The sequence below is a fragment of the Lycorma delicatula genome, chromosome 10, assembly GCF_047948215.1.
Source record: "Lycorma delicatula isolate Av1 chromosome 10, ASM4794821v1, whole genome shotgun sequence".
In the NCBI taxonomy this organism is placed as follows: Eukaryota; Metazoa; Arthropoda; class Insecta; order Hemiptera; family Fulgoridae; genus Lycorma; species Lycorma delicatula.
In genome coordinates this window covers 80,541,419-80,569,234 of record NC_134464.1, presented here as the reverse complement: position 1 = coordinate 80,569,234, position 27,816 = coordinate 80,541,419, and the positions used below count along the sequence as shown (strand labels likewise).

Genomic DNA, 27,816 nt, shown 5'->3' with positions numbered 1-27,816 from the left:
TTTTGGCAATTCTTCTATGAATAAAACGAGTGCTTACAATTAGTAAAAACATTTCCAAAAGGGCCGTGAAGATGTTGAAAATGAAGAATGCCCTGGATGTTCTAGCACATCAATAACCAATGCCAATGTCAAAAAGTGAAGAAACTGATTGGGGACAATCACCAACCGAATCACTATGAGAGAGACAATAATGATTACTACCTGGAAGTTCTACATCATTTATGTGAAGCTATACAAAGAAAACGCCTGGATTTGTGGCAAAACAATTCATGAAAATTGCATCACGATCATGCACATGTTCTCACTACACTGCTTTTTTGTAAATTTTTGGCCAAAAACAACACCATTATGATCCCTCAGCCTTTGAATTTGCTGGACGCCCCTGCAATATCTTTTTATTCCCTCCTGAAAAAAACCATGAAAGAAAATTTTGCCAATACTGAAGAGATAAAGACAGAATCGCTGGAACTAAACACCATACCAGAAATTGTGTTCAGAGGTACTTTGAAGATTGGAAAAAACAAAAAGTTTGAAGATTGGAAAAATATATAATTTCCTTTATTTCTCAACTCAAACAAAATAAATGACAATGGATATATGTAGACAATTTGACTGTATTTCAATAAACAATTTATTCTCAGAGATAGTGAGAAAAGAGGTGTTGAAATCATTTTGGATATAGGAGATTTTTAAATAGCTCTTCTGTCCAACTTTTTAAAAGACTTTATAGAATCAATTTCTCTAATATAGAAGTACCCAGTTGTCATTGTTGTAATTTAAAGTATTTCAAGATACATATCCAAATAGAGAAAAATAAATATACACATAACGAATAAAATGTTGAAACAAAGATTTTAGATTTCTGGAGTGCTTTTTTTATCTGGACTTTGGTAAAATACATAAAAAAATTTATGTATTCACTTTTTACTGATTGCAATATTTCCTCTTTACAATTAATTACCAATATTAAATATTACAATACTGGTAAAGTAAAAATTATATCAATTTTTATTAAATTCTTCATCTCAAAAAATATTTTAAAAAATACATAAGAAATATGATAGTGGAGGTTGACTGTTAATCTTTATAATTTGGAAAGTTATTAAAACAATTAAATTTTAGTACAGAGTAAAATAAATAAAAAAGAATAATTCATTGATATACTATTTGATCTGTGTGCCTATAGTTAAATAATATTTAACTATTCTATTTTGTACTTCTACCCTTTAGCAAAGATTTGTCTGAACAGTTAGTACTTCAGTTAGATACTACAGCAAGCTGTAGTATTTTGGTGTTTATCATAAAATGATCCAGAACATGAAGAATTCTTCAGTTTTAAAAAAAAAAAATTTTGTAGTGTATTTAACTTGACAAATGAAAAGCCACTTATGAATAATAAGCTGCTTTCATTGTTGATAAAAATATTCTTATCTGAAAGGGTTGGAAAATCTCCAAATTATTTGGGTGTTCCTTGGGTATTTGTGGGTTATGTTTAAATCACTACTAAGGATGTGAGAATCTTAGACTTCTGTACCTTTGGCAAATGTGTGGTTTAAAGAAGCAGGACTATGAAACTGTCTAAAAACTTATATTTCCTATCCAATAATACAAAACGCCTAACAAAGCTGAGGTGATCATTGAGTACAATTGACCATAAATACATAAAAATACATACATTTAAGTACATCAAATACATCTGTATTTATTAAGAAATTTTTTATGATTAATCACTACATAGATTTTACACAGAAATATTATGTGGAAAATGTTTAGTATATGAATAATCTGACCTGGTTGAACTTCATAACTTTCAAATTTATGGAAAATGTTGCCATTGTAGGTTGGCAATAATTAAATTTAGAACTTTATGTTTTGAATATAACTTTTCTTTTGTCTAAGAATGTAAAACCAGTTCCATGTATGCCAAATCTATGTGATATTAAATTTTACAATATTACAGAGAAAATCATACTGTTTTAAGTGAATTGTGACTTCATTTTATAAATTATGTTGCTGTAAAGTTGAGGTCACTTTTGAATTATGGTATATGGTAGCTTTGAATGGAAATATGAAGCACCAGATGAAAGAAATTTTTAATATTTTACCGAAGGAATGAGGTTCAATCCAAACTGTGTGTATTGCCCTGTGACTATCAATGAGGTAATCCAATTTCTGCCATACTTTATTAAGAACATCAGGAATGACTGTTATAATTACCTACCTGAATCACTCTTTGGTATGGCAATATCATTGATTGGCATGATATACATATTTTACTTCTCAAACCCCCCAGAAGCAAAAACATCTACAGAAGTAAGATCATGGGACTATGGAAGACATTGATTTCATTCATGTCTTCTGATCCATTGTTGGGGAAATGTGTCATTGAGGATAATATAAACATAATTTATTTAATGAAGAGGAGTCCCCCATCCTTCTGTATGGGAAATTCAAACAGTTTGAATTTGAATGCAACAAATGTAATCAAAGTTCAAGCATGTTCAAGTAACTGGAAGATCTTGCAGTAGGCTCCACAAACAAATGATCTTATACCCCATCTTACACAAAGCAAACCGAATGTTTATTTTTGGGAAATCTGTTTAGTTCAATAAATTATGTGGATTTTTGAAACCCTGTTCTTGATACTGTGTTGATGAAAATTCTTACAAAACATAAAAAGTGGATTTACTAAAAATCAATCAGACTAAAACAATTTCATTTTCATCAATCTCATTTGAAAATATTGAAAGTAAATTCTTTCCTGCTTATGTGTGTCCACCTGGATGTAACTTGTGTAATAAATGGAATAACATGAGGTACAGGTAATTTTTTTAACAGCATATGAACGATGTTTTTGTCAGCCTGTTCATGAATGCATTTATGCATAATTTATGCAATAATAAAAATAACTTTCTCAAGATTTTTCAATGCTTTCATCACTAACAGATGATGAAGTCATCTACACATTTCAAATCAAGTAGTATTCTTCTGTTTCGTTCAACTAGTAGTTCCAATGACTAATATTGTCTTGGATAGAATTATTTCTTCACTGAACATGCAACATTGTTCTTTGTGCCAGTCAAAATACACTTAACCTTTGTATAGACACCGTCTCATCTACTAAACCTGGTGTTGGCCATAAAGTATATCCACCCTTATCTGTGCAAGCTTGTGCTCACATCCAATGCTTCTTCGTCAGATATTATGAATAATACAATGCATTTCATTAATTTGTTGGTCGATTCATGTTTCATAATATTTCTTTTCAAAGTTATAGGAATTCAAAAATACATCATTTTTTTATGAACACACAGTATATGATTTAATTTTTCAAGACACTCAGGATCTCTTTATTGCAGGTTACACACAAAAGACACACTATCTGTAGGTGTAACTCCACATCTAGTGTAATGTGATGCTTAAATAATAAACCCTTTTTTTATCATTTATAATGGGAATCACAAAAAAACAGAATTGTTAATTGAAAGAATGAATTAAATATCATATTTAGTTTTCAAAACTAAAAATCTAATAACTTACCGTCTGGTGGTAAATTCATTAAAGTATCTTTTGAACCAATTTGACATACATTACTAACAAGATTGTAATGAGTTAGACAGACTCCTTTTGGTAACCCAGTAGTACCAGATGAATATGGTAAAATGGCGATATCTTCTGGTTTCATATTATTTTGTATATTATTTGAAGTGTCAATATTACTCTCCATCATTTCTTTAATTGACCAGACTCCTGATGGATATTCTCTTGATATTCCATCATAATCTTGTATGGATATAATTTTAAATGAAACTGATTTTTTAGATTTTTCTTCAACTTTTCTAACTGCATCATTAATGACATCTAACTTGTGTGCATATGTTATTGCACATACTGATCCAGAATCAAAAAATTGATGACATAATTCATCTAAAAAAAGTAAATTTTCATGTATACACATAATTAAATACCAGTGAAATGTATATTTTTGCAGAACATAAAAGCTTGTAAGTAAATTTAAATGAGAAACACAATTTTTTAGATAATAAAAGTGAGTTTTGTTTCCATCGTAGAAGGTGATAGAATTTTTTGTCAGTCCACACAACATCAAAGGGAAGTAAATAACATAATTAACCAAATTAAATAGCTAAATAATAATTAGATTAAGATTGGATAAGTGATTAAACCACTAATGCCAATTAACTACAAGGATTAAACGTAGTTTCTAGAGAATATAAGCAAATTATGTTACAATAATGAACAAATTTTTACATATTATAATGTTTTTGAATTTATTCGATTTTATGAATGGCATTAATAATCTGTTAAATTTTTACTAATGCTTTATAATAAAATGTACTAGAAATATTTACTTTAACATATTTGTTCGATTTAATAGTTGAAGAATGATAATTAAATGGAATGTTTTTCTATAAAAAAAAATCTATTACATCTTTTATTACACCTTCAGTATTTTTCAATGAAGTTTTGATTTTGTCAGGAATTTCCCAGAAATTAAAAGTATAATACTGTAACTAACCTAAATTAGTTCAAAATAAAAGAAAGATAAGAACCATAAAACTTATGAATTAGTATTATTTAAAAGATCCTTGATAGAATAATTATGTTTCTGTAAAAGAAAATTGTTGAAATATCTTTAACCATCACTCTTACTGATCATAATAAAAGCATCAGGCCCTTTCTTGTAAACTGAAAACTTTTGTTGAGTTAAATAAAGACAGTTCTGTTGTCTGAAAAGGTGCAGGTAGATATTATTTTTTTAAGAATAAGGCTTAATGTTTTTAGCAAGGGTTAGGGATTCATAAATATTAACATGTGAACAAGTTATTTTTAATTTACTTAATATCAATTTGCATGATTCATATTTATTGGCACCAAATAATGGTCTGACAGTCCACTTTTTTTACTTGAAAACGTGATCTGATTTTTTGATTTATTGTTAATTTATTAGAAAATAATAGTATTATAAAGTAAATTTTAAATAGTAGTAGTAAACATATTATAAAAGATGGGTAGTCTCCATCAAAACTAAGAGAGGAGTGCTCCAAAAGACTAAAAGATGATATATTAAATGTCAAAATACTTCATTTACGCACTTACTGGATGGTTAATTTTTTTTTGTAAATGATTAAATTCATCATTGTATGTTTGGAGTACAGGAATATGGAAAGGAACATTTGCAGCTAATGAATAATGCCATGCCTGACTGGGATTTGGACCTGAGGATGTTCCGGATAAGAGGTTGAGATATTACCATCCACCATCTAGGTAATTAAAGGTGTAGAATTTATTAGCAGAATAATTTCACATGCTTCTGAGCTTACTAAACCAGAAGTACAAATAACTCTGTTATTCCAGTTAATGAGAAAAAATGAAGTTCTCATTTAAGTTTAGTAATAGAAAAAACTTTCATCACTTAATTTTATTACAGATTACAGTACAAAATGAAGAGCAGATAGAGCAGAAGAAACTAAATGATAATTGTTTTAATGTTAAATAAAAATATCCTTTATAGCTGAAATAGAATATTATCTTCTTTAAAATTATTATTAAAATATTTATATTTTCTGCTAAATTAGTCATAATTTTTTTATTAAGTACAATTATCTACATTTCTTAGCTTCATAATAACTAAATCATATGTTGATGGATTTCGGATGTATTCCATTTTCAAAATTCCACTAATGTCTGTAAAACTGGCTAGAGGATCCTTATGGCGTAAAATACAATTAAGTATTCAACATTGAAGCATACTCCATGGCCCCAGAATGAGTGACTGGAAATTAAATAAAACCATTGTACACTTGTGCAACTATAATTGTGATGGTAGGAATGTTTACTTTACTCAAGTCAGATAACCAAAAGAACGGTCTCATTTCGCAACACAAGCAGAAAATTAGACAGTTGTAAAAAATTTCAGAATTTTTTTTAAGCAATTAAATAGCTGATATTTAAACAGAATTAAAAGAAAATATATGAACAATTTTCTAATCCAGTTTGAACAATTAAAATATAATAAAAGATGTTCAGTTTTTCAAACCAATTTCTAGCAACATATTTTGAACCAATTTCAAAAAATAACCTTCAAGTTTAAGCATAGTTTCAGAAAGTTTAATTCAATTTACAAGTAATCACAATTAATTGTTTTTTAATGTAATAAAAATAGGTCGCTTTATTCAAAATACAAAATCAGAACACTTCTACTGCATCGGTTTAAAACGTGGTTTTATAGGGATAGGGATAAAACCATGTTTCAGATTTTACAAACTCCAATACATGGAATCCTCTATCCAATTATATAGAGATCAGTGCAAAATTTACTGTACTGGCACATCTTCTTCTTTGTAGGGCTTTATATAGTGTTAGGTCACACGCCTTGCCCCATTCAAACCATATACATTATCTGAGTAGTCTTTCTTCATGTTCTTTGTTATCTAGTTTTACTCCATCTATTTATTTTAATTTTATCTACCTCAGGAAATAGATAAAATAGAAGCTATATAACACTATACAAAGCCCTACAAAGGAGAAGAAGTGCTAGTACAGTGAGTTTTGAAAATGGAATATATCTTAAACGCATCAACATATGATTGATTTAGCTATGAAGAAGCTAAGAAAGGTAGATAATTGTGCTCATATAAAAACTATCTTCTTTAGTAAAGAAGTTGGTTAAAAATTAGTGTTTACAAATAAAAAAATAAACACTGATTGATAATATATACAATAATTGTACTTGATTGTAGTGTAATTTATCAAACTGTTTTCTTTTTTTAGGAGCTGTTTACCAAAAAATGACAGTTAGTGATTGAAACAACAAATGTTTTTTTATTATTTACCTAAATATTTTTATATGGGTTCATTCCTATTCTTGTTATTTTCTTTTGGAATCCTTCACATGTTTTGAGTTTTTGGCTGAACATGTCTCTATTTGTAATTTTGAGTGTTTCTACCTTCGTTTCTTTTAGATCTTCTTTGGCCTATTTGACTTACTTGGTTATCATTCTGCTGTTTCTTTAGTCAAAAATACCTTATTCTGTTTTATATATTCTCATCAAGTAATCATAGAGGTCAAGTTTTTTCATTTCCTAATCTTATCTGATAGTTTGTCTACCATCTAGTAAAATTATAGATTTTTCATTCTTTCCCATCATTTGCTTTTTTGAGTTCTAGTATTTTCTTTTCTATGTTCTCAAGTTTATTTTTCCCAAATGGTCTAAGATTTTATACTATTTATAGTTTATTAGTTTAATGTAGCTGTTGGATAAAAAAAAAAGTCTAATATAATGTTTAGTTTTTGGAAGAATAATTTTTATTTTAAACAGTTTAATTGCTTGTGTTATGAATATGCTTGCAATATCAATGACAACGCTAAAGAGATTATGAAAATCACTTTTTTGTAGGTAGATACGTAATGAATTAATTAATATTGTGAGCAAAATTTGTGACAAAATTTTTCTTAACATAATAAAATTAATAAATTCATTGTTCTCAGTAAGGAGGCAGGGTCAGTTTTTAATTGCCTGATCAGAATTGAACTAGAAAATAATCAATAATTATAAACAATAATAAAGTATCATTTACCAGCAGTGTAAGCTGGGTTAACAGTAGAAACAATGAGACCAGCTTCAATTGCACCAAATATTACAATTGGATATTCTGGTATATTTGGCAAAATAACTGACACAGTTTGGCCAGGTTTTAAACCAGACTTTAATAATGATGCTGCAAATGTTCTACAATACTTGCGTATTTGTGCAAATGTGTACTTCCGCCCAGTTATACCATCTTCCTGAAAAATAAAAAGTTTTACCAAATAAAACATAATTTTTGAACTAACAACTTTGAATAAAAATCCAAATACAATTTAATGTGGTTATATTTTCAAAATCTGAATAAAGAAATTCCAGGTTTTATTTTTCGTAGAGAATATAAAGTTAAATATGTATACATTTTATCAAAATACAAATTTGAAATTAAGTTTTAAAATAAAAGAGAATGAGAGGAATATATTAATGATAAAATTCTGTATTCATGGCAGCATGCTGCATTTGGAAATTTGTTTTTACAATTTTATGTGCTGTATATAGGGCATGTAAGGGTTGTTCGTGCATTTGTGTGTGTATATACATATTTTTTCAACAGCAGATAATATTTGTCTTGTTAATCAAGTACTGAGCTCATATTAATGCTTCATGAGTCTTACCAGTGGAAATTTTCTGTTTTACCTACAAAAATTTGTGTTATTATTTTAATGGACTAGTATCAGCTGGACCTGTCACATTCTAGAAAGTGAAAAGTCTACCTTCAGAGAAAGATTTATTTAATTTTTTTCTTTAGTTTTTTGCCTCATAATTGTGGTATTATAAAGTTTTTATTCTTTTAATAACTGTTTTGTTTGTAACTCATCTCTCTGGGTGATGTCCTAGAGGTCCAGCCAACATGAACCATTAATAGACAAGTTTTCTATTTTATTATAACTACTGTAAATTTTTGTTTATTTTTTGTTATGAACACATTTTGTTTAATAATTTCATATAATATTATTAAGTGCTGCCACATTCATTTTTCCTTTAGAAAATAAAGTCACTCAGAGATCTGAACCTAACTCAGGTTTCATTCATATAGGTAAAGCTCCAACCATTTTAGTGTTTGGACATATCCAAATTGTTCAGCCAGAATCCTAAAATTGGTCAGTATAGTGATGTTTTTTGTTTACCTTATCAGGAAATAACAGAAAGACAGAAACAAAAAAGTTACCACTATTTAGATGCTTAAAATCATATTATTATAAATAAATTTAATGTATACAAAAATAATATAATTGTTTATAACGACTAAGTAATATTACTTAACACATCATTTTTATATATACTACCATTTATCATGGGTCAAGCTTTGGATAAACTTTAATTTGTGTTATCATTACGGTTCAATTTGTTCATCACTTATTTTTAATAAATATAAAATCAAAAGTGCATAGAATTGAATTGAATTTCATAGAAAATAAAGTGGAAGATCATTGTTTATCTATACATTTTCTGAAAAGATATGTATTTTATAATTTGTCTTAGTTCTTATTTATTTTAACAACAATTTTATATAAATAAAAATAAAATCCATAAAACAACTCAAATCTAGAACATATATATATATTTTTTTATTAATGTTTCAACTGTTTTTCCCTTAGTGAAGTTATACAAATGTTTTTAAGTGAATTACTTCTTAAAGTGTAATGTATTACTGAAAGTGAAATTTCATGTCCCATAAGAAGAATTAGTTTACCCCAATGATTTATCACCTGCCACTTCCTCTTTCCTTATAAAATGCTATATCCTGGCATTTATATGTAAATATATAGTCAGTTATCAGTTTAAATAGCAAGAATGAGTTCTGTACATGACATTATTATCAATGCAATAATTACTTAAGAATTATAATAGTATTTAGAACTAAAAAAAAAAAATTAAAATGCCCACACACGAGCACGTGCGTGCACGCATACACACACACACATTTTGTTAAATGTAATGGTTTTAATAGCAGTAATTAGTCATTTTTTCCTGATTATGAATCATTACCTTAAGATTCATAATTATAAAAACAAAGTTGACAAAAAGTAATTACACAAAAGTAACACAAAATTACTTAGTAATTACACAAAATTAAAAATATTATTTTAATTATACATTAAAAAACATATACTAACTATAATAATAATAATAAGCTGTGTGGGATTATCCGTTCCTCATCAGGCGCATCCCCAGGTGACAGATATGGGAATGCTTACCATACATGTCAGGTATATGGGAAATAAAATACCACCCATGGACCAATCACAGGCACCCAAATCCAAACACGTCTTTTCCCTTACTGGGCAGCATTCTGGTCAACATCTGTTTGCCTTGTTAGAAGCGACTGTCATGACAAGAGGGGTGTAAAGACCCACAAGCTGGCTAGAACTTACCTAGCATTACCCACTGAAACAAGCAGAGAAGCAAAGAAATGATAATTATGGGGTGGTAGGGTTACTTGGGTGATGGCCCTTTGGAACCGAAGTGATGTTTTGCTCACCGCAGGGAGTCATGACCAACCGGCATCCCCATACAAAATAACAATGCAAGAAAACAACTTGAGTACTCAAAGGAAGGCAAGAGAGGATGAGAATACATGACACCAGACAGCGCCCAGACCATGAGGCCTAGGTCAGAAGCGGAAATGAAAGAAATGATGTGGTGCTTTTATTATTGTTGGATGCAATCGAGGGGCACTGAAAAAGAAGTATGCAATTTATGGAGAGGATGCAACCCAGAGTTTAGGCCCAATGTAAATAGTTAAAAACTGGGTAACCAAAGGCGACAAATTGAAGAAAGTGAAAAGATAAGCAAGGCATACAGAAGACAATTCAAATGGAAGTAAGAAGAGCAATAGAAGCACAAAATGAAGAGAGATCGTGTTGAGATTGAAAGTACGGGGTCAAAAGGATCAGGACCTAGGAGCAAATGAAATAGCTGCAAATATCACGGAAAATGAATTAGAAATTAGTAAGAAGCAAACATTCCATGGGATAATGAACTGTTGAGGATGAGGTGAAGAACATGCAAATGCATCAAAGACCCATCAAGACAAAAAAGAACAATCACATCCAACAGATACCCAGTAGAGTGAACCTCATAATACAGGACAAAGCGAGAAATACGGAGACGCTGGAAATAACAGAGATCAATGATCTCGTATATGCAGCTGCTCAGATGGTAATGTAAGGATACAGAGGTCAAAGAAAAGCTGACCAAAGAATACGTTAGGAAAGTAAGATCCATCCGAGGAAGCAGGCTGACCTTGAAGAACAAAATCATGGTGATCAGAAACTTGGCTGTACCAGTGCCTGAATACAGCTTCAGCATTGTGGGATAGACAGAAGTGGAGGCAGCCGAATTAGATCATAAGATGAGGAAATTACTCACGATGCATGGAATGATGCATCCATGAGCAGGCTTGGATAGACTGTACATCTCGTGGAAAGAAGGAGGCAAAGGATTACGGCATATAGAAATGAAATCATTGCTCTAGTGCAATTCCTATTGAAAACTCAGAGCGATAGGCTCATAAGACAAGTTACAAGAATGAAACGACAACCAAGGTATGCGGGAGCCCTATCAAAAGCCCTCAGAATTGCACAAAAAGTGTAGGACCGCTGAGAGATCAAGGATACTTGAAGACACCTTGATGAACACTAAGATGAAGAGAATTTCCCAGGAAGCGTTGAAAAACAAATGGCGTGTTTTAACCATCAATGATCATCCAATGCAATACAAGGATAATGTATGATTTTTAAGTCTACTATTTGATAAATCACTAACCTGGCGATTACATATACAGGACTTGAGTGTTAGATGCAAGAAAGCCCTAGACATTATTAAATGTTTATCATCATCACCAACTGGGGCTCAGATAAAGAAATATTACAGAGGCTGTATAAATCATTGGTTAAATTGAAGCTCAACTACAGGTTTACCGTATATTCATCCCCTAGAAAACCACATCTACAAAGGTTAGACGTAATACATAACAGCAGAATCAGACATGCCACAGAAGCTTTCTGAACAATCTCAGTGGCTAGGTTACTGTAGTGGGTAAGTTACTGACCAGGATAATGCCACTACATTATAGAAGAGAGATTCTTTAGTTAAACACTTAACGATCATCCTTTGGCTGCATTATATGGATGTCATGCTTCCTATTCCAGACCAACCAGAATATAGTATCTTGAATTAACAAGAAAACATGAAATTGCTTTACCAGACACATTAACAATTTCCATAAGAGAAATACTGCCATGGCTTTTACCAATGGTAAACACAAGATTAGATCTCTCTCACGGAAAAATAAAAGAGAAATCAGCAGTATTCATCCAACAGGAATTTTTATCAACCATCAGTAGTTATGAAGAATACATTAAAACTTATACTGATGGTTCTTAAACTGAACACGGTATTGGATGCTTCGTACATGTAAATGGAAAAGCTCATTTTTTGAAACTGCCATACATGGCAACTGTTTATACGACAGAACTTATTGCCATACAGCAAGCTCTTCGCTATTCACAAAATTTCTGTAAAGAAAGAGTGCTCATATGTTCCGACTCCTTAAGCACACTTACTGCTATTCAGAACAAGAACATTAAGGATGTCCTTATTGCAAACATCCTGTTCATTCTGTACATTTTAAATCGATGAGTACTGTGAAGTCTATTTGTATGGACTCCAGGGCATGCTGGTATCGCAAAAAAGATATACAATAATATGGATACAATTACTGTTCAAGTGGCAGATGTTAAAAACTGTCTAACTGCCATTGTAAGAAATACATGGAGTAATGAATGGAGAAGGTTAAATACAAAATTAAATGCAATTAAAACTTCTCCATACAAATGGAAGAGCGTCATGAAACTGACTCACCAAGAAAAGTAGCAGTGACCAGTGGTCACACATGAATAATGAATTCATATTTGTTAACTGGCAAAGAAAGACCAATGTGTGATGTTTGTAATAAACAGCTTACACTCAAGCATCTACTGGAAGCATGTACTATATATGAGGACCTCAGAAAGAGGTACAATCTAACAAATAATATTGCTGCTGATTTGGAAAATGGAAAAGAAGAAAAGACAGTTGCGTATCTGCACACCAACAGACTATTAACAAGTCTGTAACTTAGTAGAAGTTGTTGATTAAAACGTTTGTCTTTATGAAGTAGTTCTTTCTATGAACATGGTTGTTTTTTTAATAATGATGGTATTGTCAAGACTTTCTTTTTTCATTACAATTTTTAATGTGTTTATTTTTTTTAATTTTATTATCAGGGCCCTTTACACTCTGCAAGTGTTATTACTATCATAGTATATGATAATTAAATGTTTTGTGTATTTTTTTGTGTTTTTAAATAAAATGTAAGGGCTCTTTACACTCTTACATAATGACAAACATGGTGGTGATTTAAACCATATTTTAAAGAATGTGATGAGAGCTAATGACAGTAGAAAAGGATGCCCATATAAATAAAAATAAAAATAATAATAATAAGGAACTGTAGCCACCCAAAAGAATTCTTTGTAAGACTTCCTAATTCTCCATTACTTAATTGTTAAGCAAAAAATTTTATATCATTGGACATTTGTAAAGAGCCCTCGCATATCAAGCAGAAAGGTTTCCATTAAACTGGAAATTTGGAGAACAAGTTATAAAAGATTCTAAAGGAATATTATTTCACCACTTTGCTCAACTTTTTCATTAGTATTTGAGAATGCTGATTTTTTAGCACCCATGATACTAATAAACATTTTTATTAATTCAGATATTAATTCTTTCCTAACATTGCTTGAAACATTTGATATATTAAGAACTTATTTTTAGTGTAATAAACACAATTTTCAACTCTCTGTATAAAAAAAAAAGCTATTATATATTTTTATTAATTTTTTCTATAAACATTTCAAACATTTTATAAAACTCTAATTAGTATTCAAAAGAGAAAAGACTTGACTTCCTTTTCTACCCTAACATGAAATGATGGCCAAAATAATTTTAAAATGTTAAACTTTAGTAATAATAAAAAATAAATAAAAAATACAAGTTAGTGAAAATAAACATTATAACAAAAAATAAAAATGACAATATAAAAGGTAAAACAACACAATAACATAACTTTTTTATTGTAAAACATATGAAAGTATGAGATGAGGCTGTTTACATGTGTCATGAATGATGCTGAGATGCAGGCAGTAATGGGGACAGCCTAGTAATATTATAGAAGCAGTAAAAGCATGAAAAAAAGAAAATGCTGTGGGAAAAGGAACAGTAAAGAAAAGTATTCCTTTGGTATCACATTTATAAAATGAATAAGGCATGAAAGAGATTGTTTTGGAGATATCTACTCAAATGAATTCATGTTCTAGTCGGACATCCTCCACAAGATATGACTAGACATTCTAGTACACAAGTAAGTACATGCACTTATGAAATTATAATAGCTGGTTGATTTCATCCATAAGAATCAAACTTTTCATCTCAGTTCTACAACTGATATTTGATAATGTTAATCCAAAAAAATACAAAATGTTGGCCACTATTATCATTTATTCAAACTGACAAATTTTTTAATTTTCTATTGTTACATTTTATGAGAAATCTTTATAAATAACATACAAATTTTAATGTATTAAAAAAGTTACTTCCTTTTATAAGATTTCATATGACCTTGATAAACTCTATCTCATTAATTTAAAAAAATATATATTGTAATACTTACAATAGCAATTTTATCAGGCCACCTATCAATATTTTCCCAAATGCATTCATGCAACAAACAAGCTGGTATATTAATGTCATTATAAGGACTTGTTACGACATTATCTGACGTAATTATATTTGTTTTTAAGTATCTTATCGTATTATTACGATGTACACAAAAATTTACATTATTTATTCTAATTTTTTTATGTACTCTCTGCAGCAATATACTATGTAATTTACGATGATGACCTATCCAAGTTCTTGGCAAATAAAATGAATTACAATTATTAATCACTGCTTTAAATGTATAAATGGCTCTTTGATGTAGCATCTTTATTTTTCTGAAAAAAAGAGGAAATCATGTAAAAAAGAATACACAATCAAAACGGTTAAAATTCTAAAAATAAATGTAATAAAATTTAATTATAATTAAATCCATAAAGGATGTATAAACTTAACAGAAAATTTGATAAAATAAATATTATTTTCCTGAAGACAAAGTAGATTTAGGAAAAAATTTTCCTATCTTTTATAAACAAAATTTTTACTATCAATTGGTTAATTGCAAAATTAAAATTAACAAAAATCCTACAGAAAATAAGTGACAGAAAGATATCCTGATTATCTTATTAGAAGTATAATGATAAATTAAACGAAATAAATATTGAAGATTTTACACACTAAAATTATAAGAAAGATTTAGTTTCTTTTTAGTTATAAATAAAATCTAAAACAAATTGTACTTTAAAAACTTATCACAATTTTAATTTTCATTCATTATTTGCAATGTTACAAAATTAGAATATTAGTATAGTAGTTATTAACAGTATTCACATATTCTTTAATTATAATTTTAAATGAGGGATGTGAAATTAGTCATAGTTATTAAGTATTTATTATAGCTTTCATACAATATAGTGTGAATGTTATTGTGTAAAGAATAAAACCTGTTTTATTTTTTAATAAGATTATTTCTTTTTAATTTGTTATTATTACTTTAAATAATTGTTTGCGTTGTATATATAACACAATACTTTTTGCAATGGAGAAAACATTTCATAATTTAGAATAAAAAATATATTTTAAAATTTTTTAAAAATTCAGAGAAAACAGTTATTTTAAACTGTACAATCTGGACACAGTTTAGTCTTTAGAACAACAAACAAAGCAAATTATTACAAATGCAACACAACCTCCAAACTAGCACAATGTCCTAGAATGTAACTTAAAACTGTTCTAATTGCAGTTATCTACACTGGTCAAACAGGACCCTATTTAAACAAAAGATAAAATTAACTTTTAAAAGCCCTCCACATTAATACTGAATTAGCTAACACTTGTTAATCACCTTATAGAAAGAAATCATAAATCTATCAACATTAACAACCTTAATATTTTTTTTTACATTTACACAAAAAAAGACAAATTAATTGAACATTATGATATATGAACAAACAAAAATATCCAATAATGACTTATTAAATGAAGATATAATTCAAATTACACACTATTTTGGACCATATTCTTAATTAACATCTGCCTAATTAAAAAATAGTTGTCAACAGTAACATTAACTGATACCAGTATGAAAACAGCAGCATTAATTACTGAGAATGTCAAAGAAGACTGAAAATGTTTTGAAATAAACAAAAAAAAATGTTTTACTGTATTTATATAATTCACTTTGTTGTTCAACAATCGTTAATTTCACATTAGAATATTTTATTATTAATATATACGAAGTGTGTGAGAAAAGTAATAAGACTGACTTTTTACTTGCCAAAGTTTTTATTTTTTTCAAACAACAATATTATCCCATTCAAAGTAGTTCCCTTGGACAGCTATACCCCGGCAGAGTGGTTATTCCCACTACTGGTAGCAGCGCTGGAAGGCTTCAACTAGGGCTTTTAACTGGTCGGTCACAGTCTTTTGAATGTTCTTCAGAGTTTCAAAATGACTTCCTTTTAACACATGTTTCAATTTTGGGAAAAAGAAAAAGTCACAAGGACTCAAATCAGGTGAATAGGGGGGTTGAGGAACTGTAGGAATGCATTTTGAGGTCAAAAATTCCCTGATGGAAATGGCCGTGTGACATGGGGCATTGTCATGATGAAGCATCCACTTGTCTGCAATGTCTGGTCTCACACGAATCACTCTTTTCCCGAGTCTTTCAAGGACACCTTTGTAAAACACTTGGTTGACAGTTTGGGTCCTGGAGGAACAAATTCTTTATGCACGATACCCCTACTGTCAAAAAAGCAAATAAGCATGGTTTTGATCTTTGATTTGTTCATTCGTCATTTTTTCGGTTGTGGAGATGACGGAGTGTGCTACTCTTCACTTTGCTGCTTTTTTTCAGGATCGTACTCAAATATCCAGGATTCATCACCTGTGATCACATGATTGAAGAATTCCTGGTCATTGTCAATCCTCTCAAGAAGATCAACGCACACATTTCTTTGATTGTCCTTCTGTTCCGTTGTGAAGTTTGTCGGCACCAATTTCGCACAAGCCTTTCGCATGTCCAAATCATCTGTCAAAATTTGATGTACGGTGATAGTGTTTTTAAATTTAACTATTCACTCATCATCCTTATTGTTAAACGACGGTCTGATCTCACAAGAACCCTCACACACTCAACATTTTCATCAGATTTTGAAGTTGAAGGTCTCCCTGAGCAAGGTTGATCTTCAACGTGTTCTCAGCCTTCCAAAAATGTCCCTTTTGTTCTCAGCCTTCTGTGCAATATTCCCCATAGACCTGTTTCAACTTTTCGAAGGTCACACTCATGGATTCCCCAAGTTTAACACAAAACTTGATTGCACAGCGTTGCTCCAAATTCCAATGCTCCATTTTCATAACACACAACAAAAACACAACTTCACTGATGGCGCTGTCAAAAATAATGTGTTGGCTGAACTGAGTTGAAACTCGTACTGAGCATGTGGAAGGGATGAACAAACCGGTCTAGCACAGACCGGTAGACACAGCATTGCCAGATCGCTCGCAGTCTTACCAATTTCATTACTTTTCTCACACACCTCGTAATATACTTTTACTGGCTAAGATCTTCATAATTGTTGTATTCAGTACAATTATCTACCTTTCTTAGCTTCTTCATAATTAAATCATATGTTGATGCATTTTGTATATACTCAATTTTCAAAACTCACTCACTGTTGTGGCACTTCTTCCACTTTGTAAGACATAAAGTCATATACATTATCTGGCTACTCTTTCTTCCTGTTCTTTTATTTACTGGTTAAACTTTATTTATTTTATAATTATCTATTTCCTGTTCTGAGAAAATTAAGATTCCTAAATAAAACACCCACTTGATTACTAATCTGTTCATTTATGATTGTTTTTTCACTATATTTTAATTTAAATAGTTTAACTGCCATTACAGTGAGTTTTGAAAGTAGAGTATATATTTTTGTAGTATAAAAATTGGAAGTTTTTATTAATTTCTTAATATTTAATTATTTTGTATTGACAGAAGAGGTTTTCAATTATTATTATCATTTTTATAAAAAATGTACTAAGCAATTCTAAGTATTTATTAAAAAAATATAAGAGTAATATCACACAAAATACATTTATCATTTACTGTATTTTTGTCTATGATGTTTGGTGATGTAAATTATTTTTAAATTACAGATTTTTTTAATGATAAACCTAACTGCATTTAATGAATATAATGTTTTTAACACGTTAAAATAACAGAACTACAAGAGCAATTGATATTGTTACAATGTAAGTAATAAAAATATTATATTTTCAAAATTTGGTTTGGTTAGTTGCTTAAAATTCTGCAGTTTTAAATAATAAGCACATATCACTTATTTGAGATAAACATGACAATATTAGGAAAAATAATTAATTATAACAATAAATAAAAATACTGGCAATTCTTTAGAGAAATATTTTGAAACACTAACTGGAAAAAAGTAAGAAAGACTGCATATTACAAATAAAATCTGCCTGGTCAGGCATAGCATTTTTCATGTGCAACAATATTTCCATTCATACTCCGATTCACAAATTTTGAGCTTATGTAGTGAATTAATCATCAACTGATAGGTACTGTTTGAATATTGTTTTCAAAATTTAACAAATTTTGATAAAAGATTTATAGTAATACTTTTGATAGAACAAACAAATATTGTTCAAAGAATATAACAAAAATAACATATGAAATGCATAAGTACAAGATATAATAATTTTTTTCAACATACTATTTTTTACTTTTTTTCTTAACTATTTTAAGAAATGTGCCATTTATAAACAGCCACATAATAAATATAGCTGATATAGAAACAGTGGCATAATTTTACCAAAAGGCTCATTAAGGGAACAATTTTAAACACATCACATTTTCTCATACTGATCAACAACATACACTGATTGATTATCTATTGAAAATAATATCTAGTGGGAAATAATTTAGTAAAACTATTACTAATCAGCTATTAACACAGCTACTGAAAGATAGTGCCATACATATAGAATGAACCACACACAATGATTTTGCTGATACACAAAAAAGGAACACAATGTCTTACAACTTTATTTTAAAGAAAAAATAGATCAGATTTTTATATTTATTTATTTTTTTTATATTAGAACAACATACTAGTACCCAAATATAGTTTATTAGATTTTTTAGTGTGTGAAAAATGCCAAAGATGATTGGAATTCAAACCAGAACCTTTCAGATAAAAGACAAAGTTGATAACCACTCTACCACAGAGATAAGAAAGTAACATTTTGTGTAATGTACGATCTTATTACATATTCTATGTAAAAAACCAGCAAAAAAATAAACAAAATTTTGAATCAGTAGTTCTGTTACCAAAATGTTAAAAACAGTTTCATATGAAATAATTTTATTTTAAGCACAGCAATAAATTTTTCAATATGTTAGATTCTCTACACTGATTTGTCAGTGTTTATCAGTTAAAATAAATGAAAAAGGATACTTTAAACAAAACATTATTAGATAATACTAACATATATAGCAAACAGTATTTAACTCCGGGGATTAAACTTGAATAATTATCTTATTCACAAAATATATGATAGTAATTAACCTTGTAAGCGGCTCTTGTTTTAACTTTAAATCTGAAAGTTAATTATTACACTATCTTAATGTAATTTGATAAAACAGCTTTTAATTATAAAATTTTAATATTATTTAAGCCTATCAACAGTTCCATTGAAATGTGATAAAAATATACATTTCTAATTTTCAATGAAAAAAAATTATTATAAATTTTTTTTTTTGAACAGGCCTCTGGAGGACTATACAAATGTCAGTTTAATTCCTTCTGTTCTGATTTTTCCTCTTTCTCCTCCAGAATTCTTTCATTCTTCCATTATGCTGTGTTTTTTGTTCTTCTGTTCAGCCCATGCACTCACACTCTTTTCTTTTTTGCATTCACAAGAATGCATTTTGTAGATTTTTTTCTCTAAAGTTTTTTTCCTATCTTGACTATTTTTCCTACAATACATTTACCTTTTATATTGATAATTTTTAAGCAAGTGTCTGATGATTATGGGTTTTATTTTCTTAGAAAATTACCATATCCAGTAGTAAATAAATGAATGGAATTTTTTGAGTTTGTGTGAGTTGTTACTGTAAACAAATTGCATAAAATTACATTGAAAAATGTCCTTTAACAGAAACAGTAATACTATGCTCTTCAGCAGAGAGAAGAGCTGTTATGTGGATAACTGGTACACCTATAGGCTATGCTCTCACATCAAGTTCTAGGAGAGAAAGGAAAAAGACAGGTAATTAGGGAAGGAAATGATTAATACAAGAAGAGTAGGTATTAAACAAGTGAGAATACTGTTTCAATTTTCAAATTTCAATTTATTCTTCTTCAAATTTCAAATTTGATCAACCTAACCAAATTTCAGTTTAAAAATCATAATAGAAAAATATACACATGGAAAAAGCCATGATACTGATACTGCTAGGTATCAGATAGATTATATCATGGTTAAGCAAAGATTTAGAAATCAACTTGTTGACTGTAAAACTTACCCTGGAGCAGATATTGATAGCGACCATAATTTAATGGTAATGAAATATAGATTGGGGTTTAAAAACATGGAGAAAAGGTGTCAGATGAATCGATGGAATTTAGAGAAGCTTGATGAAGAGGAGGTAAAGAAGATTTTTGAGGAGGACATCGCAAGAGGTCTGAATAAAAAAGATAAGTTAGAAAATGTAGAAGAAGAGTGGGAGAATGTTAAAAAGAAAATTCTTAAATCAGCATAAGCGAACTTAGGCAGAACAAAGAGAACTGATAGAAAACCTTGGATTTCAGATGATATATTGCAGCTGATGGATGAACGTAGAAAATATAAGAATGATAGTGATGAAAGTAAAAGGAACTATCAGCAATTAAGAAATGCTGTAAACAGGAAGTGCAAACTGGCGAAAGAAGAGTGGATTAAAGAAAAGTGTTCAGAAGTGGAAAGAGAAATGAACATTGGTAAAATAGACGGAGCATACAGGAAAGTTAAGGAACATTTTGGGGTACATAAATTAAAATCTAATAATGTGTTAAACAAAGATGGTACACCAATATATAATACGAAAGGTAAAGTCAATAGATGGGTGGAATATATTGAAGAGTTATACGGAGGAAATGAATTAGAAAATGGTGTTATAGAGGAAGAAGAGGAAGTTGAGGAGGATGAAATGGGAGAAACAATACTGAGATCTGAATTTAAGAGAGCATTAAAAGATTTAAATGGCAGAAAGGCTCCTGGAATAGACGGAATACCTGTAGAATTACTGCGCAGTGCAGGTGAAGAAGCGATTGATAGATTATACAAACTGGTATGTAATATTTATGAAAAAGGGGAATTTCCGTCAGACTTCAAAAAAAGTGTTATAGTCATGATATCAAAGAAAGCAGGGGCAGATAAATGTGAAGAATACAGAACAATTAGTTTAACTAGTCATGCATCAAAAATCTTAACTAGAATTCTATACAGAAGAATTGAGAGGAGAGTGGAAGAAGTGTTAGGAGAAGACCGATTTGGTTTCAGGAAAAGTATAGGGACAAGGGAAGCAATTTTAGGCCTCAGATTAATAGTAGAAGGAAGATTAAAGAAAAACAAACCAACATACTTGGCATTTATAGTCCTAGAAAAGGCATTTGATAATGTAGACGCGAATAAAATGTTCAACATTTAAAAAAAAAATGGGTTCAAATACAGAGATAGAAGAACGATTGCTAACATTTACAGGAACCAAACAGCAACAGTAATAATTGAAAAACATAAGAAACAAGTTGTAATAAGAAAGGGAGTCCGATAAGGATGTTCCCTATCCCCCTTACTTTTTAATCTTTACATAGAACTAGCAGTTAATGATATTAAAGAACAATTTAGATCCAGAGTAACAGTACAAGGTGAAAACATAAAGATGCTACGATTTGCTGATGATAAAGTAATTCTAGCCGAGTTAGAAGAAATGACATGGATGAAGTCCTATGCAAGAACTACCGCATGAAAATAAACAAAAACAAAATGAAAGTAATTAAATGTAGTAGAAATAATGAAGATGGACCAATGAATGTGAAAATAGGAAGAGAAAAGATTATGGAGGTGGAAGAATTTTGTTATTTGGGAAGTAGAATTACTAAAGATGGACGAAGCAGGAGCAATATAAAATGCCAAATAGCACAGGCGAAACAAGCTTTCAGTCAGAAATATAATTTGTTTACATCAAAAATTAATTTAAATGTCAGGAAAAGATTTTTGAAAGTATATGTTTGGAGCATCGCTTTATATGGTGGTGAAACTTGGACGATCGGAGTACCTGAGAAGAAAAGATTGGAAGCTTTTGAAATGTGGTGCTATAGGAAAATGTTAAAAATCAGATGGGTGGATAAAATGACAAATGAAGAGGTGTTGTGGCAAATCAATGAAGAAAAAAGCATTTGGAAAAATATAGTTAAAAGAAGAGACAGATTCATAGGCCACATATGAAGGCATCCCGGAATAGTTGCTTTAATATTAGAGGGTCAGGTAGAAGGAAAAATTTGTGCAGGCAAGCAACGTTTGGAATATGTAAAACAAATTGTTAGGGATGTAGGGGATATACTGAAATAAAACAACTAGCACTAGATAGGGAATTTTGGAGAGCTGCATCTAAATCAGTCAAATGACTGAAGAAAAAAAAACCAAATTGTGGAATTCACCCACAAGAAGATTTCAAATTTGTTATAAAATTGGTGGTGGTATAACCAAATAATAAAATCGGTAAAATATCCGCATATTTTAAGTTATATTAATATTTATAAAAAATAATTATATTTTATAATATATTAATATTATATTATAATATTAAAAAAATATTTAAATCAATAATACCGTTATTGAATTACGTGAACAGTTTTCCACGCTAAAATTAAAAGATAAACATTGCAAAAGAAATTTATGTAACATAAAGATAAAAGCTACAAATTTATTAGACAGTCTATAAAGAAAAATATGTTGGGAATAAAACAGCTTAAAATAATTTAATTCTTTTAACGAGTATTACAATAAGTAAAAAAATGCATGTTAGAAAAATAAATAAATAAAAATTAAGATGCATTCATTGTACCTGCTTGTATGACAGAATTAATAATGAAGAACAAAATGCGTAAATAGGTAGCGTTCTTTACCAACCGAACAACTGATCAACACAACTGACTAAGACAAATTAACCTGGATAAATAACTAACTTCTATGTTACCAATAACATTCGTTGTATCATATAATCTCCCCCCCCCCCACAAACATTTCCTTTAGTTTTGTTTATTAGCCGATATGTAGCTGCGCTGATGTACGTTGTGATTGCGACAGCAAGTTGATAGAACGTAATAAGTTTAATATTGTGTACGCTACTATTAAAGAACATTAACCACAAATTTTAAATGCTGTAGCATTCTCGTACTAGTTAACCCTTAACTGGTCACGCTCTTTTTATATTACTAGTCACGTCGGGTCACTATGACCCGAAAATTCGTAAATTAAATTAAATTAATAACTTATTAGAATTAAAAAGAAATGAACACCGAAAAAGAAACTATTTTTTATTCAAATAAAAATAAATATCTCCTTGTTTAAAACAAAATAATCAAACAAAAACAACAATTGCAAAACCTTGTAAAAAATATTTTCATTTTAGTTGAACTTTGCTGACGTAAAAATATAATCATTTCCGATTATTTGAAGACAAACTAACGTCATCTTTGTAAATATGTTTTCAAATTAAAATATTTGTACTGAGCCGAACATCTACAAAGTAAACAACGCACAATTTGCTTTGATGTCCTGAAAAGTACATTTGTATACATTTTTCTTAAATTTATTATTTCAGAGTTAGAAAGTATTTTATTTCCAACACTAATATTATTTACAAATAAAAGAAGTGTGATTTTTACAAATATGGTGCCCACATCTCACACAAATAATGTTTTATATATATTGTCCTTGGTGCTCGGGCAGAGGTGCAGGGTTTAAATTTCCTTCTAACTTTCAAATCTCGCTCCTCTGGTTGTTGAACTTCAACTACAGTTATGTCGTGTTCTTCAAAATATACTTTTATTTTGTTCTTCAAGTTTTTTGGGTTTCCCGGAGTGAGATACTTTTTACAAGTAAATTTTGTACTAAAAGGTGGCCTACATTTTTTTAAAGAAAATCTCTCGCAATAGTGTAACGCAGCTGGTCACGTCGGGTCAAATACCTTATTTCTGTTACTTATATTGCACAAACTAAGGGAAGCTGGATACTGACTGTTAAAATGAATTACGATAGGAAATGTTGGCTTGCCAACCTGATACCATTGAGGCAAATATTAAACTTTTTATAAAATAATGTCTCTGGTCATATAGACCCGACGCGACCAGTTAAGGGTTAAGACGGAAAATTCACCGGTTTCTAGTTCAAAGGTTAATTACAACTGAGTTGCTGATTTTCTAATGTCAAGAAAGAAATGATTAAGTATTATAGTACATCTATATTTGGATATTCATTAAAAAAAATATTTTCAAGAAATTAAAATGTCTGTAAAAAAAGTAAATTGTAGCTTCAACAAACGTATTATCTGATCTAACACGACATTAGCTACCTACAACATTCCACTATTACCAACAACTTTATTTAAAATACGAGTAAAAGAAGAATTTACTCTATCGATGAATTTTTAAGAAATACTAATTTAAAAAAAAAAATAAAACCCCTGAATTTTCTATATTTCGTTTAATATATTGTTATTTCGGTATTTTCTCTTATGTGTCCACACTCTTTTTATGTAATAATAATGATTTTTTTTTCGTTGAGTTTGGAACCTACGACCATCAGAACACAAGACTAGCACTTTACTAATCAGACACTGCGAGTTTACAGTAAAGCAGGACATCTTTTAGATCACATTGTCGTGTCACCCATAACAACGATTTTACAGCGTACTTTTACACGGCAACTAACGAAACATCACCTTAACTTCACAAAGAAACATTTAATAATAAGATATTAACAAAATGTAAACTTTCATTATTTTCTAATTCCAAAAGCAGACTTGCTATACGGAGAAAAGCTACCTTAAACCTTTTAAGTAGCCGTTTTTTATAAACTACTTTTAAAACTATGCTAAAACTTTAGTATATTCTACATACTTAACTAACCAAAACAATACTTTGAATAACGGAACATTACTATACAGACACGTTAATTTTTGTGCACAGATCAAGATATTAAAAATGCGTACAAATAAGCAATACCAAATCGCTATCTTATCTATAAGCCGTGCAAGCCTACATGCAAAACATAAATATTTTATAAAAATATTTATCTAAGCCATTATTTAATCATTTAATATGATTTAAACGATATTACATCAAAATTTTATATAAATGAGCGATAAATAAAAATAAAGTGTGAGCGCATAACAGAAAAGAAGTATTATTTTTACTTTATCCATATTTAAAATATATTCACTTATGCATCAACTTTTCCGATGAAATTACAGCTGAAAAGGCGTATACTTAGCTTCAAAAAATCTTCTGAAAGTATAATTTGAAACCATTAAATAATCAATTATTTGAATAATGGTTTAAATAATTTTAAACCATTATTTAATAATTTAATATGATTTAAACGATATTACATCATAATTTTATATAAATCCGCGATAAATAAAAACAAAGTGTGAGCGCATAACAGAAAAGAAGCATTATTTTTACTTTATGCGTATTTAAAATATATTCACTTATTTATCGACTTATGCATCGACTTTTCCGATGGAATTACAGCTGAAAAGACGTGTACTTGCTTCAAAAATATCTTCTGAAAGGATAATTTGAAAGTGCGTTATAAAAAAATACACATAAGTTTAATTATGTAGATCATTGCATTAAAATTCTGCCTCGAAACTTTCTTCTCCGTTAACATTACCAAAATTGTGGTAAAAAATAGTTAAAATTCTTTTAATAAAAGTAGATATTTACTTGTAGTAACGTTTTTACTTCCTTGTATGAAATAAAGGAAGTATTGTGATCGCGAAAAATTTCGCTATTCAGATTTCAACGGAAATATCCATTTTGATGCGACGATCCCTGAATTCATTTTGAATAGTTTCGGGATTCATACGTAAATATATATCTCGCATAATTTAAAAAAAATTAGTCGTAGAATGTTGAAATTTTGGATTTAGGACTGTTGTAACATCTAGTTGTGCACCTTTCCTTTTGATTGCAATCAACTGGGCCAAAAGTGTCCAAAAAAGCCCAAAATCCAAAAACATGGATTTTGGACTTTTTCTTAACTGCAGTAATCAGCCCTCATTGAGAGATTTTCAATGATATATCAAAGTGGTACTTATTTTCACTGGTTCCAGAGTTATAGCCAAATGAAATTTTAATTAATGAAATATTTGGATCATACAAGGGGAAGGCACATCGGTTCGAATCCGACTTCAATTTCCTTTTTTTTTAACTGTGTTTTTAATTTAAATATACTTATTTATTAATAATTATCAACTTCTGATTGTAAAAAAAAAATGGGTATATGTAATTTAATAGATGTACAAGGAAGTCATGCGGTGCCCACATCAGATATTTTTGAAAAAAAGATTATATAATATTTATACTGGACTATTCTAATTTGTATTTTAGAAGGAGATAAATGACCAGTATTATCCGATAGGCTCTTCAACTATTAGGCTTAATATACATCCAAAACAGAAATAACATGATCCCCTGGTTTGGTCCAAAGCTATAGACGTAACATAATCAAATCTACACCCGATGAACTTAAAATAAAGACGTAAGGATAAGAAGTTAATGAGAATGGACGATCTTACCTTTAGAGGAACTATTAAAGAAAACAAATAATATTACCCGGAGGAATGCTGAAGGCATTTCTACAGACAACAGGTGGTCATCCTTTGGTTGACTGTGATTTTTTTATCCTGATTGATGCAGGTCGTTACTAGTCAATGATTTTGTATTGAATATTTAAAAAATATACTGCAAAAAAATTGTTTCCCCCCAGAAATTAAAAAACTTCCTCAAGACTTTAGAGTTCCTGAACAACTTTACTCATCCTCAGAATTGTATAAGACATCTAACTGAACTAAAAACAATCCAACCAAACCCCTATAAAAGTGATTCGCTTCACTATAAACGTATTAAAATGTTTTCGCAAAACTCTAAGATAAATAAGCCTGTTTTGGGGTTAAACTCGGGTAAAGTGTTTTTAAAGGTTTTTATTTAAACAAAATAAAAACATTACTCGATAAAAGAGAAATTACAACGAGAAAAATGAAGTAAACTTTTAGTTCTGTAATGATTTTGAAGAAAAATATCTCGTATTTACTCTTAACTTTCTTTTTACAACGAATTTAACCTTATTTAAATTATTTCAGTGTTGTTTTTTAAACTGTAATAAATTAATGTTACAGAAACAACCAATGTTATTAAGAAAATTAATTGTTAAAAGAAAAAACATATAATATGCAATAAATCATAACTCCGCTTAACTTTGTTCACTACTACTTTCTCATACATTATGTAAATTTTAATGCCATAATTTTTAATTCTTCTTTTATGGAATTCCCATTAAATAAGAGGTAGTTTGTTTCGCGTCCATCAGCTAAATGACTTCACTGTTAGATGCAGAACTTTGATAGGCTTCATCACAAATCTATGAATGAATCGTTTACATAAATAACAAACACTCAGGTGCTGCCATCTCTTGAATTGCAACTAGAAGTTCCTTAAAAACAGCATTGCGCTCATTCTGCAAGAGGTTTTTTAAACATATATGTATATATATATTATAAACAGTTTTTTAGACTGACATATTAATTATTTATAAACATTTTTTTTTTAACTATTCCAAAAAGTAACAAAGACTGGTAAAAATCAGAAATCTTGACTAACTGTAATAATAATAATAAGAATAATTAATAATTTTATCAAAATGTTGAACATCAGTC

At 29.4% G+C, this 27,816-nt stretch overlaps 1 protein-coding gene across 2 annotated transcripts in view; it reads right to left on the bottom strand.

Moving 5' to 3' along the window:
* The window catches only part of LOC142330816 (uncharacterized), a 37,318-nt gene extending 14,224 nt beyond the window's left edge, over positions 1 to 23,094 (bottom strand). The window contains exons 1-4 of one of the 2 annotated variants that reach the window (XM_075376247.1): positions 22,939 to 23,094; positions 14,323 to 14,647; positions 7,600 to 7,807; positions 3,541 to 3,927 (exon numbers count right to left, since the gene is read on the bottom strand). In XM_075376247.1, the coding sequence (XP_075232362.1) occupies positions 3,541 to 3,927; positions 7,600 to 7,807; positions 14,323 to 14,637 (910 nt within the window). In that variant the 5' untranslated portion in view covers positions 14,638 to 14,647; positions 22,939 to 23,094. The remainder of the gene's footprint in view (positions 1 to 3,540; positions 3,928 to 7,599; positions 7,808 to 14,322; positions 14,648 to 22,938) is intronic. The other variant, XM_075376248.1, reaches the window with a different exon arrangement.
* Between the last annotated feature and the right edge of the window lie 4,722 nt (positions 23,095 to 27,816).